The following is a 15,795-nucleotide window of genomic DNA, read 5'->3' on the forward strand; positions in this document are numbered from 1 at the left end:
TGTAAATTGTCTAGTTTGAAAGTAAAAGTTGGTGTGGCTATAAAAATTCTCTTTCTCATGCATCTTTTGATATCTGATTGAATCCAACGGTTAAAAATTGCTAATTTTGATGTGGGACCCACCAGAAGGTAATCCAAACAATCATACCGTAAGTATGGGATCAAAAAATTTCTTCGTTCAGTGTACACACGCATACAACGTAATTTTGAAACTTTTACTCTTTAATAGCTCAAAATTGCTCTCCTCTCAGAGAACCAACATCGATTTTCGCCTCTAAATTTTTTGTAAATTTATTTTTTCTATTTTGGAGAAATGCGGACGACATTTCTTAATGTCTGGTTTCTGATCTTGGTTTTGATCGCCGAGTTCTTGCCGCCTCCGGTGGTGTACTGTGGTTTTCCGGCGAGTATGACACTTGAGAGAACTTTTCCGGCGGACCTTAGAGTTGAATTGAGTGAACTCAGAGCTCGGGACAGGTCAAGACACGGCCGAATTTTGCAGAGCTTCGGTGGTGTCGTCAATTTCCCTGTCCTTGGTTCTTCCAATCCCAGCACACTCGGGTAATTTTGATTTTCTTTTTCAGTTTATTTCGTTATTTTATTTTATTTTTTCCTCTGGGTTTTTCCAATGTGGGTATTTGGGATTAATGGGTTTTTGGTGGTTCTTTGCTTGGTTTGTTTTTTGTTTGAATTTTTTATTGGGTTTGGAATTGATTTGGTTTTGATGTTGCTTTTTGGGTCTTCAGTTAATTTCATTCATTGTTTCTCAATTTATAATTTTTTTTTTTTTAAACATTGATTGGGTATTTAAGATTCTGTGTTTGTTTTCGTTTTTTCAGTTTATTTCGTTATTTATTTTTCAATTCATAATTTTTTTTTTCGTCTGGGTTTTTCCAATGTGGGTTTTGGGATTAATGGGTTTTTGGTTGTCCTTTGCTTGGTCTGTTTGCTTTTTTTGTTTACTTTGAATTGTTTATTGGGTTTGGAATTGATTTGGTTTTGATGTTGATTTTTTTGGGTCTTCAGTTAATTTCATTCGGTTTTTTTTTTTTTCAATCTATAATTCTTTTTCCCATTGTGGGTATTTAGAATTATGGGTTTTGGATGTTCTATGTTCTGTTTTTTTCCTTGAATTGTTTATTGGGTTTGGGATTGATTTGGTTTTGATGTTGGTTTTTGGGTCTTCAGTTAATTTCATTATTACTTTTTAAAAATTTATAACTTATTTTTTTCCCATTGTAGGTATTTAGGATTATGGGTTTTGGATGTTCTTTGTTTGTTTTTTTTTCCTTGAATTGCTTATTGGGTTTGGAATTTGATTTGGTTTTGATGTTATTTAGTTCAATCTACATTCACGTTCTTTCTCTTTTCAATGTAATTTTCATTTGAGGTGCATCAAGTTGATATTTTTAATGAATCTTTGATGTTATTGTATTGTTTTTTTTTTCTTTTTCAATTCTTGGTTTCTTTGTAGACTTTACTATACAAGAGTGAAGTTGGGTTCTCCTCCAAGAGAATTCAACGTGCAGATTGACACTGGAAGTGATGTATTATGGGTCGCTTGCAATCCCTGTGATAATTGCCCCGAATTGAGTGGCATAGGAGTAAATATTCTTTCTTTCCCCATTAAAATTTATACCAAAGAGAATTGATTTACAACTGAAATTCTTACTAAAAAAACGTGTGTTTGTCTATCTATTCAGATACAGCTTGGGTTCTTTGACCCGAGTAGCTCCACGTCAGCTTCTCTTGTTTCTTGTTCAGACCAAGCATGTTCTATAGCAGTTGAAACTGCTGAAATTGGTTGCTCATCTCAGAATTCACAATGCGCATATTTGTTAAAGTATGGGGATGGAAGTGGAACATCTGGGTATTTTGTATCGGACATGTTGTATTTCGATACAGTTGTTGGGGAGTCTTTGACAGGAAACTCTTCGGCTTCCATCATTTTTGGGTGGATATTTGTGACTTTTTCAAGATGGGGTTTTGTTCATTTTGGTGTTGTTGATTGGAACTTTTACGAGTGGGTTTGATGTTAAAAACAGGTGTAGCAACCATCAATCCGGGGACTTGACCAAGCCGAATAAAGCGGTTGATGGGATTTTTGGGTTTGGACAACAAGGTTTGTCTGTCATCTCCCAACTTTCTTCGCAAGGATTGGTTCCGAAAGTGTTCTCTCATTGCTTGGAAGGAAAGGACAATGGTGGGGGTAAATTGGTTCTTGGTGAGATTATGGAACCGGGTATCATTTATAGTCCTCTCGTTCCATCACAGTAAGACTCTTCTCCCCTACCATGTTTCTTTATTATTTATCTTCTCATCTACTTTAGTTTTTGTTTTGTTTTTTTATTTTTTATGAATGAAATAATTAATAATTTTATTAACAAAAGAATGGTCGAGATGACCATTCCAAAGGACAGCTACAATAGGACAAGAGACCACTTAAGAGTTTCCCAATCTTTTACAAACCCAATCCCATCTACCCACAAAGTCCTCAAAGTACACTCCCTTAGCTTCAACAAACACTAAACTCCAATGAAATTAAAATCCCAACACGTCAATGATGATCTCATGGTTGCTCCTCTCTTTTGCATCAAACACCCTTGCATTCCTTTCCTTCCATAGCCCCCAACAAACTACAAAAGGTACGAGACTCCACAACTTCCGCTTGAACACTAGGAATCCCACTCCCAAATGAGACCAACTATCAACAATAGCCCACACATTCCTCGGAAGGCAACCCAACACTCCAAACAAGCCGAGAAAGTAAGACCAAACCTTCGAAGCCACCTCACAGTGAAGGAGGACATGGTTCATCGACTCCCTGTCCTTTAGTTGTTTTGCCGTTAAGATCATGGTTAGATATGCAAGTATAGTGTTTTCTTCATATGTATTAAAAGAATGGATTCTTTAACCCATTCAATTTATATCTGGTAATTTTAGCAAAGCCATGCTCTTGTTGATTTATTAAAAAAATTTCTGGTTCATTTGAAGTCTAAAAAAATGCTAATTTGTGGGAAAATGTGCTTCCTTTCTGTCTCCTAAATTTCAGGCCTCATTATAGTTTGAATCTGCAGAGGATTGCTATTAATGAGCAAGATGTACCCATTGATCCGGCAGTGTTTGCAACATCAAGCAACCGAGGAACCATAGTTGATTCCGGAACAACTTTGGCATACCTTGCAGAAGAAGCTTATGATCCTTTCGTCAGTTCTGTAAGTTTTAGTAGTAAAATTTCATAATGTTATATAAACTTTAATCGTTTTAATTAGGTCTTGTTAGCATTGTGAGCTCCACCTCTTCTATTAATATGATTGTTCAACACTCGATTTAGTGTGCATCATAGAGAAGTTTTGTTAATTAGTAATATTAGATAACCACTCTGTATGTGATAACTTTATTGATGTATTCTTAAGTTGATTTCATCATGAATTCTTCTTATTTTTGTAGTTAACTCTCGCAGTTTCACAATTTGCAAGTTCTGTGCTTTCAGAAGGAAACCAATGTTTTGTGTTCTCCGGCAGGTCTTATTTCTAAATCTATGACTTGATTTGTCATCTTTGATCAGGGGCGGATAAGGCTCAATTTTTAAATAATTAAAACTATTTTTATGAAATAAGGAAGATTAGAAGATATTTAGTCATAAATTCATATTCTATTTAGATAATATATATTCAAATTCTTAAAAAATTAATTAGTTTAATTAAAATACTCAAATTCCTGAAACTATCCTCCAAGTAATATTGTTTATCTCGTGAGATATGTTAATCATGAGGTGCCGTGTAAATCCAATTCGTTGGTGAATGATACCTAGATGACTCGGGCGAGTCATCTCGGTATCAGACAAGATTTAAAACCATGTTTGGGATTGGATCATTTGGTGTCTATCCTAAGTCAACTTAACCAGTCTATATGATCTTGACCTGATTTGATGTTGACACCAGAGGGCCAAATCAAATCTAAGTGTCAAGATAAGTACAAGTCCATCCATTTGACGGATTTTTAAATCTGAGTTGGACCCATGTCAAAGGCTGAGTTAGGCCCAGTCCGATTCACGTAGGTGTTTTAACTCACCTTATGCCAATCAAGTCCAAGTCACCAATGTGTGTGATATCACTATCTACAACCTTTAAGAGAAGGATTGCCAATGATTAGTTGTTTATCTTAACCTTTGAAATGCATGTGTTGTACTCAGTGTCGATGATATATTTCCTCATGTTACTTTATACTTCGAGGGTGGTGCTTCTATGGTTTTGAAACCAAAGGACTATCTTATACAACAACCTTATGTCGTAAGTAGTTCAACTTGTTTCCTTAATTTTAGTTTTCCCATACTTCTAAGTATAGATTGAGTTTTTATATTGTCTGATCTTGCCAATGGAGTATTATAATTATTCTTCCACAAGTATTAATTGAAAATTGGTATTTTGTTGTTACAAGAATGACGCTACGATATGGTGCATTGGCTTTCTAAAAGCTCGGGATCAAGCAATAACAATTTTAGGAGGTTTGAGCATTGGACCGAAGGCTTATTTCATTGAATAATTTATATAAACTCTACTTGGAATAATTTTTTCCTCCTAGTGCCTCTTGACATAAATTTGAAATATTATGGTGTTCATTCAAGTTCAAGATCTTCATAATGGGAGACATACAGAAGTCTCCAAGAAGTGACACCATATCATCTGATTGTTTTGGTCATTTTACACTTGAGGTACTATTGGCACCCCCACTTTTACTCATTACACCCCCAATTAAAAATAAAGAAAATGAGTGAATGGTTGAGAATAAGTAAAAGTTTGGTAGCCAATAGAAGTTGTCTCATTTTTAGCTAGATTTCTGTGTTTTTTTTTTTTTGGGGGGGGGGGGGGGGGGTTTAAATTTATATAAGCCTAATCATAATCGTAAACAACTACTGAAATTGTTTGGACGAGTATTTTGTAATGTTGAGATTATAATGTAAGCCAAACCTTTGTAATGTTTGAAGAATGTGTTTTAATCTTTAATTGGGGTGATAAATAATTTGAGAAATTGGGGTGTAATAAATAAAAGTTGGGGTGCCAATAGAAATTCGAAGCTTTGACTTAAGGGTAGCCACAATCAGTTCCGTTATTGCATGAATTATTATCAAATTTAAGGTGCATCTTCCATTTCTTTTCTTCTGTTAAACTTCAACTAAAGTGAACGATAATTCTCTCTTTATTTCCAGAACTTGTTCTAAAAGATAAGATCATTGTGTATGATCTAGCTCGTCAACGCCTCGGATGGGCTGACTATGACTGTAAGTTCTGCATCACCTAATGTCTTTGATCTTTCTCCCACAAAGAATTCTCCTTATGTACATCTGTCCTTTTGTTATAACGTCTATTATTCAGGTTCATCATCTGTACACGTCTCCTTGACTTCGGGTAGGGATGCATTTGTCGACACGGGAGAGCTAAGTGTGAGCAGTTTATCACGGGATATGTTTGACAAACTGATGCCAACCTGCATTGTGTCTATCCTTACCTATGTCTTTGTGTTCACTGGGTTCGTATTTTTGTAACTTTTTTCAATTTCTTGGTGCACATCGTCTTTGCTCGATTTATTTATAAGAATAGATTTTAGTTTTGACAACGAAGTTTTAACTGTTATATTAATTAGTTTCAAGCCCATGATGAAAGTGCATTTAATGTTTAGAATAATGCTCAAATCATTGTGCGATTTTAACGAAAGAACTCTCGTTGGTTGGAGAGATTTTTTATATTAAAAAAAAAATGAGATTGTAAGAGATGAATGTATAGACGTGAGAGATTTGTAGGGATAAAGCGTAATATATGGTTTGATTGAAGAAATCTATAATAATAATAATAATAATAAAGTGAAAAAAAAAAAATGGATTTAGATTCAGTGATGGTGGTGATGCCATCGTCGAAGAATTACGCACCAAGATCAATGTGCTCAGTGGAGCTTGAGCTCTGATACCATGAAGAAATATGATTTATTGATAATTCTTGAATGAATATTACATGAATCCTGATAGGATATTTATCGGAATTACACATCAACCTAGATAAGGAAACTAACTTATATAAATTTTCTAATTTATTAGTACTTCCTAATGTAGAATATTCTAATTGATATTACTACATATATTATTCTCTAACCCTATCTTCCTTTTTAGATGAGATACATTAATGATACAATGTGTCTCATGTATCATAATAACTTACTTCCGGTTCTTTAACATAACAAAATCCAGTCAAATTTTCAGGACCATGAATCCTCAAATTGAATGGCCAGAAATCCCCAATCAATCTGATCAAACGAAATATTTAAGGACTAGTGGACCCACTAAGTTGTGGATATGGGTTTGTTGGGTAGATTATTAAATGTAGAATGGAAAGGAAGGAAGAGGAAATCCTATCATGACTCTTGAATTTTAATTTTCCAAGACTTTCTTACCTACTTGTGAAATTACAAATACTACCCATGAGTTTTGGTGTGTAGAATCTAGAATCTAATACTTAGTATTTAAACACCATCTAAAGTTACCCATGGATTAACATTTCTTGTGTCCCTTACAGCCATTAGTATCTCAATCAACATCTAATACTTACTAAAAATTTAAAGTCAGCCGAATGAATCTTTTTCCTTTGTTCAGAACCACATTTTCTATTATTGAAAGTTTGTTACTATCCACCTCATTCCCCAAACCCATGAAGATAGTTAAAAAAAAAAAAAAAAAAGAGTCGACATTTGATGAACTCGAACTCCAAAAATTATATTTTCCGATAGTAATTCTATGGACCATTGTATGTAACGTAGGTTCGGAGATTTGTTAACCGACAATTGGTGAACCAGCGGATTTATTTGCAGCTCTTTAGGAAATATTTTCTGAATGATACTTATAAAAATAAAATAAAATTGATAATAATCTCTGAACAATACTTTTTTCTGGTATTTCAAATACTCCATAGAGTACCCCAATATTCATATATTTTGATTAAAAGATAACATTAAAAAAAATCGATGATACTTCACTCATAGAACCAATTTCATTGCAAAACCCTCTTGGGACAACTAATTCTTTCCCCAATCAGATCATGACATGGGTGATCCAGAACCGAACTGAAAGTTTATCAAGTTGGATCCCTATTTGATCAGGTTCTTATTGAAACCCAAATCCTTGATCCAGATCCAAAGTTATTGGATCGAATTTTGCGTCTGGTCCGACCCATTTGGTAGGTCTACCTAACGGTGGGTCAAGTATTTAAGGGTCTGTTGGTCCAAAAGTTGTGCCATGTGGATTTCTTAGATAGAGTGGTAGACGCCCAGTATAAATTTTTTTTTTCTATTAATGGAAACAAATCCTGGATAGATTTTGTTTCCATAGATATTCTCACCTACTCCCATAAGTCAAAATCTATCCATGAGTTTGGTGCGTAGAATCTAGAATCTAAGGTTTCTATATAAACACCATCTAAATTCTCCAATAAACTCAAACACTTAAACTTGTGCCCCACCTTACATCCAATAGACCAAAAGCCATGAAGGTAGTACAAGAGACTTCAAAGCTCCTAAAGCCAATTTACCAAGGTGCACCACCATCCACCACGCTAACCTTCCATCTTAGTGTATTTGATAAGGCCGCATATGATGCACACATGCCCTTAATCTATGGCTATAGGGCCCCCACCCCTCCAAATTCATTACTCGAACTCGGGCTCCAAAAGCTTTTATCGGAGTATAGGGTGATGGCTGGAAGACTTGGCATGGACGAGGATGGTCAACGTATAATTCTACTAAATGATGAAGGTATGAGGTTCATTGAGGCATCGGTTGATTGCACCCTTGATGAGGTCATGCCCTTTGATCCATCACTAACGGTAAGCTTTTACTCTAGTGTGGATGGAATGGAAGAACTTGGTCAAGTTCAACTCACACGGTTCACTTGTGGGTCATTAGTTATAGGGTTTTCGACGAGCCACATGGTGACCGACGCTCATTCTGCGAGCCAATTTTTGGTTTCTTGGGGTCAAATTTGTCGGTGTCTTGAGATCGACCCACGACCCATTTATGACCGATCCATATTTCAGCCTCGAGACCCACCAATGTTTGAATTTGAGCATAGAGGTGTTGAGTTTCGAAAAAAGAAACTTGGTATGGATCATGTGGGTGGCAGTAGCATCATCTCTAAGCCATCACTAGGGGATGGCGTAGTGGTGCACAAAGTCCATTTCACATTGGACTTCATAACCCAACTCAAGGCAAAGGTTTCTTCGAATTGTGAAGCTAAGAAGCCTTATAGTACATTTCAAACTTTGGTGGCTCATTTGTGGAGAGCCATAACAAGAGCTCGGGAGTTAAATGAGTCGGATATGACCCATGTTAAGATCTCGGTGGATGGGCGTGCAAGGTTAAACCCGCCCATTCCCACCGAGTACTTTGGTAATGTGGTGCTTTGGGCTTACCCTAGATCTCAAGTGAAGGAGCTCTTGGAGCAGCCTTTGAGCCATGCGGTGAAGCTCGTAAATGAAGAAGTAGCGAAAGTGAACAATGACTACTTCAAATCGTTTATTGATTTTGCGAGTAATAAAGTTGATGAGGAGGATCTGGTGCCCACGACCGATATGAGTGATTCAATCACTTGCCCATATATTGAGGCTGATAGTTGGCTAAGGTTTCCCTTCAATGAACTTGATTTTGGTTGGGGGAAGCCATGTATTTTCATGCCTTCTTATATACCTTTGGTGGGCCAGCTTTATTTTGTTCCTCCCCTCACTGAAGAAGGTGGCATTGATGCTTATGTAACTTTGTTCCAACAACATTTGGCCTCCTTTCAAGAGATTTGCTTCTCCCTTAAAGATTGATCATGGTTTATAGGAGATTCATTGTAATAAGCTGTACATTAATACATCAAATCGTATATATTTGATCAAGTACTCAATAAGTTAGTTTGTCCTTTTGAGTGTATTTAAACTCATTGTAATACAAAATTATAAGGGTCATGGTTTTACATCTTGGTTTCATGTCTCGTATCGTTCGTGAATGTTCGGGAATGATCTTAGTGTAGAGAAATCGATCCAAGAACAACGAAGAAAGAAAAAATAATCAAAGATGAAATCATACACAAAATACATAGATTTTTACGTGGTTTCCTCAAGATTGAGATATGTCTGCGGATCACACTGATTCCTCTATGAAGAAAAAAAAATCATAATTACAGATTACCCCTTTCACTGAAAATAGATATATATACCCCCCAAGGAAAATCAAACTAGAATTTATATAATAACAGTGAAATTATAAAAATACTCTAGGGAAATTTCTTTGCTCCACTATGTTAAATGATGAACAGTACTCCTTCCTGACTAGTACCATCAAATTCCACAAACGATAACACTTAAGCATCTCGGATGGGAAACTGTTTTTTTTCCCTAGATTTGTGAACCAGAAAAAAGGAGAAGAAGAAAAAGGCTCATCTCGATTCTGAGTCTCATCTTGTTCATGAATGATACAGAGATGATTCGGGCATATGATCTTCATCCTGGACAATTTAAAAAAATTAATGTTGGAGTGATCTCAGTAGGGGACATCTTGACGTGCGCATGCCGTAGATGTGTTTTCTCCGAGATACGAGTAAAATGCATCTATAGACATGCACGTGCTACCACGTCAAGGCGTCCCCGTGAGGTCACTCCACCACGACTATTTTTAAAACCATGGTTAGAGTTGAAAATGGGTTGGGCCTGACTTAGAATATATTGAACCCAAGACTGAATCTAATTCAATTGTAGTTCAGCCCGAAACCTTTCATGGGACACTTTCAGGTCCACTGATTCTATAAATGTTTTTGGCACACCCCTTGGTGGGCCCACAGACTACAAACTAACCTAATACATGTGTGATCTTTTGTGAACATGAAAACTCTTGATTAAATCATGAAAGTAATAAAAGATAGAAGAAAAGAGCACATAACATAGCTTGATTTATATGATTTTGCTGTACATACACATCCAGGGATGAGATGATGAGAGTGATTCACTATGTCTTATAGAGCAATTACAGTCAAATTTTTTTCTAATACCTCTCTTAAAATCCTAGTTTTCTCTTCTTTTTTTTTTTCTTTCTAACCCCATTATATATATAGAGGAAAAGGTTATATGGACCAAAGGACCATACAAAAGCCTAGACCGAGGTCCTCACGTCACGTGGACTTTGGATCGTGAGTTACAAGCACTAGGTAATGCTTTCTCTTCATCAAAGTTGACAACTTTGAGTTATCTTGTAAAGGTCAGGTTTATTTGGTGGGATGGATCTACCCAGATCCGACCTGAACCTGATCCATTAACATCAAAGATATAGACAAAGGCCAAGTAAATTTGGGGAAAAAATAAACAAAAAAGATGTGAGACATTTTCAAAGAATAAATCCAATTGCAAGGGTTAGAAGGATTTCATATTTAATTCCTAGCTCTATCATTTAATCAAATAAACAACACATTTTTCCTCTTATTTCTATACAAAAGAAATGAAGATTTGTTAAGGTTAGGTTGGTTTCCGTTGACCACATTCTTTGACCATCAACGTTGACTTGTGTTGTCTAGATGCCACCTTCACCATATCCAATAGGGGCTAAGTGCTAGTATCGATCGATAATCAGGATTATCTCCAACATAGATCAAAATTTAGGGAATATCGATCAAAATTTAGGGGTGTATATCTAATATTTTTCAAAACTGAGAGGGGGCTAAATCACATATTACTTTTCAGTGCTTATGGGGCTTTGTTGCCAGTTTGAAAAACAAAAGAGCTATCTTCAATATTAATCAAAATAGAGGGGTTCTTAAAAAAAAACAAAAATCAGAGAGGGCTATGGCCTCCACTCGTCCCTATGTAGTTCCACCCTTGGTTATAAGTGATAACGAGTCTGCATGGGGTGCAAAGATTCATTAATACTTTAAAAAAAAATGATTTTAATTATGATGCATGATGTCAAAGGAAAATGATACTGTTATCATGATAAACATCAATATTAGACTTTTAAGGCTTTGTTTGGATTGAGAGAAGTGGAGAGAAGAGAAACTCGTTAAGAGAAGAGAAGAGAAGAGAAGAGAAGGAAAGGGAAGAAAAGAGAGACTTAATTTTTCTAAACCATTTTTGGATTGACAAGAGAGAACATAGGACAACTTTGAAATTTTAAAATATCTTAAAAGAGATCTAGGGGCAGAGTTGGTATTATAAAATATTTTAAAAGGCTTTCTCTCCAGTTCTCTCTTCTTTTTTCCACTTTTGGAGAGAAAGAACATTTTTTTCTCTCCTCTTCTCTCCGATTCATTCCTCTTATCTCCCCACTTAACAATCAAAACAGGAGAAATGGAGTGAAACTCATATATTTTCTCTTCTCTTCTCAATCCAAACACAACCTAAGATTTGATCTAGAATTTGATATGGGTGCTATGAGATACCCTACGCCTACCAATCAAAACCAGTTAGTTATTTTATAACATACCTTCTACAACACATCTTTATGCTTTGACTAAAATTCGATATACATAAGGTCTTAGATGCAATAGTACGAATAGAGAGTCAGTATAAGTCAATATTATATAATGACTAGAAGGTGGCATGTGCAAACGCACATGTATCAAAAGGGTTCATTTGTAATTTAAAACATTGATTGAAGGGTCTGGGAAAGTTACACATTAAAACAAAGGATAACTTTCTAATAATGAAAACTATTATAATATTGTACGGGCGTAGGTTTTTTTTTTTTTGTGTGACCAAAATAACCTTTTTATTTTTATTGTTCTCTTGTGGATATCCTCACTCTTCAGGTGAGCACAGTCACACGCACCACCCCCTTGGAAAGTCCTACGTGCAACTGGTTGAGTTGAGGATCAATCAAACCCTAGAGGGTGGGCCCAAGGAATTCATTGTTTTGTGAGGTTTTGAACTCTTGGTATATCCTTCCTAAGGAGCTTATCAAGGCTTAGCTAGCCACTAGACCAAACCATTGGGATTGACCAAAATGACCTTAATTATATTAAGTTTAAATGTAAAAGCGGGGAGCACTTGTGTCTTGTGAGATCCAAAATTTGGTGTCTAACCACTTCTACTCCACCTTTCTCTCATTATAATAGTAAAGATAAGCTCTTCTTTCTTTAGATTTATTATGATTATTTTAATCCCACTTAGTTTTGTGTATATCCATCTAATCTCAAGTTAGTAGATGACCAATCTTAGTTTGCATTTGTTAATTTAGGACTAAAACAATAACCTACTGGTGAGTTAATACTCACCATTATCATTTAACAACATAAATTGATAAAAAAAATTAAAAATTAAAAAATAAAATTAAGTTGATTTTGTTCACATGAGATCACTTATCAACCACTCTTGATTCTTATCAGCTTGAATTAGTAATTAATGATCTAGCATTGTCATAGCTTGGTTTTAATATTTTGCTTATATATATAAAGCTGGACCTACTTTTCTGGTCAAATATCATTTAAAACAGATTTTTTTTTTCCTATTAAAAAAGAAAAATTAATTACTGCAACATAATAATAAGATGGTCATTTTTTGAAAATGTTTTATTAAAATGGAGTTTGTAAATACACGAAACCTGCATTATGAAAAATCCTAATATATTGTTTATAATAAAGATCAACATTAAGAAACCATGAGCTTAGGATAAGATTCAAAATGAAAAATACTTTTTCAATGGTAGTTTTGGAGAAAATTAGAGATATCCGGGCGTTTTCAAATTGACGACATAACTTTCTGACTTTGGTCCTTAATGAAATTAAGATTAATGTAAAATGCCAAAATAACTCCATCTTTTCTAGGGCATAAAATGGGTTGGTTTTGTTTGACATCCGAGTGATCTGAAATCTAAATTTCACGGGTTTGGGTCCTTGGAGTAGATCTGAATAAAAAAATGGGTCGAATATGGTTTGATGCCCCAATATATCAGTCAGATACGAATTCATCCATATATCTACCCAGATCTGAATTATATATTACTTTGAAAATTATATTTTTAGATTTTTCAAAATATCCTTTTCAATATAACATAAATTCTTATAAAATAAAATGACTATACTAGTAAAATAAATTAGTATAGCAATTAACAACCAAGTACAAAGAAAAAATGTTGAACTATCCGGAATTACCTAACCCAAATCAAGCAATTTGGCTGGGTTAGATCCGGAATATGTGAAATTAAAATCAGTTGGATATGGTTTATTTAGTAGGATCCACGTAGGGTTCAGATACGTATTCGGATCTAAATATGGATATGAATCCAAGCCATTTTAAGCCTTAATCTTTTTCATCGTTAACCTCAAGATTTTATCTCTTTCAACTATCAAACCTCAAGAAAATGATTTTTTGGGGAGATTGAAGATAAGGACATTTTAGTCATTTTTGTTAGTGGCTGCCGTCTAAGGGTTATGTCATTAGTCATTTTTACGTACCCTTTTTCAAAAGGTTCAAACTCTTTATTTTTCAAGACAAATGTGTGTTAGGAAGACCATAGTTGGGCTGATGTCCATGCTCTTAGTATTTAAACAACACAATATCCGTAATGAGCTCAAACAAATCCTCCTTGTGCCCTTCATATCCAAGGCCAAAACCATGAAAGTGAGAAAGGAGAGCTCTAAGATTGTAAAGCCAATTTACAACGACGATCCTCCATTAACGAGTAATTACATTCCTCTAAGTGTGTTTGATAACGTTACATACGACACCCACATAGCTATAATCTATGCCTATAAACCACCAACCCCACAAAATTTAACAATAGAGCGAGGTCTTCAAAAGGCGTTATCGGAGTATAGAGAATGGGCAGGCAGGTTGGGTAGAAATTACAAAGGTGATGCTGTAATTCTACTCAACGACGAAGGCGTAAGGTTTGTCGAGGCTTCGGCAGATTGCACACTTGATCAAGCTATGCCCTTTAAGCCATCACAAGCATTATTAAGCCTTCACCCTAGTCTTAAGGGAGTAAAGGAATTGAAGCAAGTTCAGCTCACAAGGTTCACTTGTGGTTCATTAGTAGTAGGGATCACATCACACCACAAAGTGGCTGATGGGCAATCCACTAGCAGTTTCTTGGTTGCATGGGGCCAAGCATGTCGAGGCATCGAGATGAAGTCACGACCCTTTCATGATCGAACCATCTTTACCCCTCGAGATCCACTAAGGTTCCAATTCGAGCATAGAGGGGTGGAATTTACATACCCAATCGTAAAACCATTAGTCAATAATGTAACTGAATGTTTCTCCGATGATGTTCTTGTGCACAAGGTACATTTCACTTTAGAATTTCTTGCCAAAGTAAAGGCTAAGGCCTCTTCAGCTTGCGGTGGTAATAGGCCATATAGCACATTTGAGAGCTTGGTTGCTCATCTATGGCGGACCATAACGAAGGCTCGTGGGCTTAATGGGTTCGAGACAACACATGTTAGGATCTCGGTGAATGGACGTACAAGGTTGAACCCTCGCGTGCCCAATGAGTACTTTGGTAATTTGGTGCTTTGGGCATTCCCCATTGCTAAGGTTAAAGATCTTTTATGCAAACCATTATCCTTTGCGGCCAAGCTCATACACGATGCTGTTGCAAAGGTGAACGATAATTATTTCAAATCGTTCATTGATTTTGCAAACTACAAGGTAAGAGAAGAGGAAGATTTGGTGCCCACGGCCAACATGAATAAGTCGGTTTTGTGCCCAAACTTGGAAGTCGATTGTTGGCTACGAATTCCATTTTTGGACCTTGATTTCGGTGGGGGGAGCCCATATATTTTCATGCCATCTTATTTCCCAACAGAGGGCATGATGTTTTTGGTTCCTTCCTTCATAGGGGATGGAAGCATTGATGCTTTCATACCTTTGTTCAAGAAAAACTTGACTTCCTTCAAACAGATTTGTTACTTTCTAGACTGATTAAACTATGTTCTTGTTATAGGTTTAATGGTTTTTAATGGATTTGTAATCAGTTTCCCCTTCGCATATATGCATGTGTTGTGTTCTAGTTTAATATTTGTTGGAGGAAATTATTAAAACAACCATGCATTTTATGAAAATTACTGAATCAACCATTTTTCTTAATATATTAAACGTAAAGACTTTATGACTGAGCATCTATCAATCTGGCATATAACAGTACAATAATATTTATTCAAGTGTATTTAAATTGGTTTTGAACAATTTGATTTGTCCAAGATGAGATGACTCTTGACTCAAGTTCAAGATGGGCCCACTAATTTGAATGACTCTATGTGCAGTACTCAAGCCCGGTCCATGGATAATCATGAGGATGAAGACTTTAAGAAATTTTCAAAAGGGAGTATTGAAAGCTGAGGCCAATCATATTAGGCCGAGTTTTTTTTTTTGCTCATAGAAGAGTCAATTAGGATTTCACATAATTTGATCAACCAATCGCACAAACCCACTTATATTGAAGGCATTCTTAATTTACAAAATTACTCACATTAGGCTTCATGCGATTAATAAATTAAGATTCTGTGAAACCCCAGATTAATTTTTCTATTAAGCCTTTATTTCTTTCACAATTAGTGCAGATCCCCACCATTGCATGTCATTAGGGCCTTACCTTTGAATGATGAAGCTGGGTCACTAGTCTTCAAGTCTAGTCAAACTCGTCTCTTTCTCTTTTATGTATTGATGTGATACTTGTCAAACATTATTCAATGCTTAAGTTAGATTCACAGTTCTATCTATATGAATCAATCAAAATCTTATACTCACATCTCCTTTATATTTATTCCCCTTAAGAGCCATGCATG

The 15,795-nt window shown here is 35.6% G+C and overlaps 3 protein-coding genes across 3 annotated transcripts; all 3 read left to right on the top strand.

The window, feature by feature from the left end:
• Positions 1–208: 208 nt before the first annotated feature.
• On the top strand, positions 209–5,615 carry LOC147384860 (aspartic proteinase 36-like). The gene is made up of 10 exons (XM_086426172.1): positions 209–560; positions 1,474–1,603; positions 1,703–1,953; positions 2,045–2,272; positions 3,052–3,214; positions 3,450–3,523; positions 4,195–4,291; positions 4,440–4,506; positions 5,209–5,280; positions 5,375–5,615. Exons 1-10 carry the CDS (start codon positions 313–315, stop codon positions 5,542–5,544), a joined length of 1,500 nt encoding a protein of 499 aa, XP_086282298.1. The 5' UTR covers positions 209–312; the 3' UTR covers positions 5,545–5,615.
• A 1,892-nt stretch (positions 5,616–7,507) lies between these two features.
• LOC147384861 (agmatine coumaroyltransferase-1-like) lies at positions 7,508–8,981 on the top strand. Its single transcript, XM_086426261.1, has one exon. It carries the CDS (start codon positions 7,529–7,531, stop codon positions 8,849–8,851), a length of 1,323 nt encoding a protein of 440 aa, XP_086282387.1. The 5' UTR covers positions 7,508–7,528; the 3' UTR covers positions 8,852–8,981.
• A 4,640-nt stretch (positions 8,982–13,621) lies between these two features.
• On the top strand, positions 13,622–14,932 carry LOC147384862 (agmatine coumaroyltransferase-2-like). The gene has a single exon (XM_086426612.1). The coding sequence runs from the start codon at positions 13,622–13,624 to the stop codon at positions 14,930–14,932; it is 1,311 nt and encodes a 436-aa protein (XP_086282738.1).
• The last annotated feature ends 863 nt before the right edge of the window (positions 14,933–15,795 follow it).

The sequence above is a fragment of the Akebia trifoliata genome, chromosome 15, assembly GCF_017979445.1.
Source record: "Akebia trifoliata isolate Shusen 1 chromosome 15, ASM1797944v1, whole genome shotgun sequence".
Lineage (NCBI taxonomy): Eukaryota > Viridiplantae > Streptophyta > Magnoliopsida > Ranunculales > Lardizabalaceae > Akebia > Akebia trifoliata.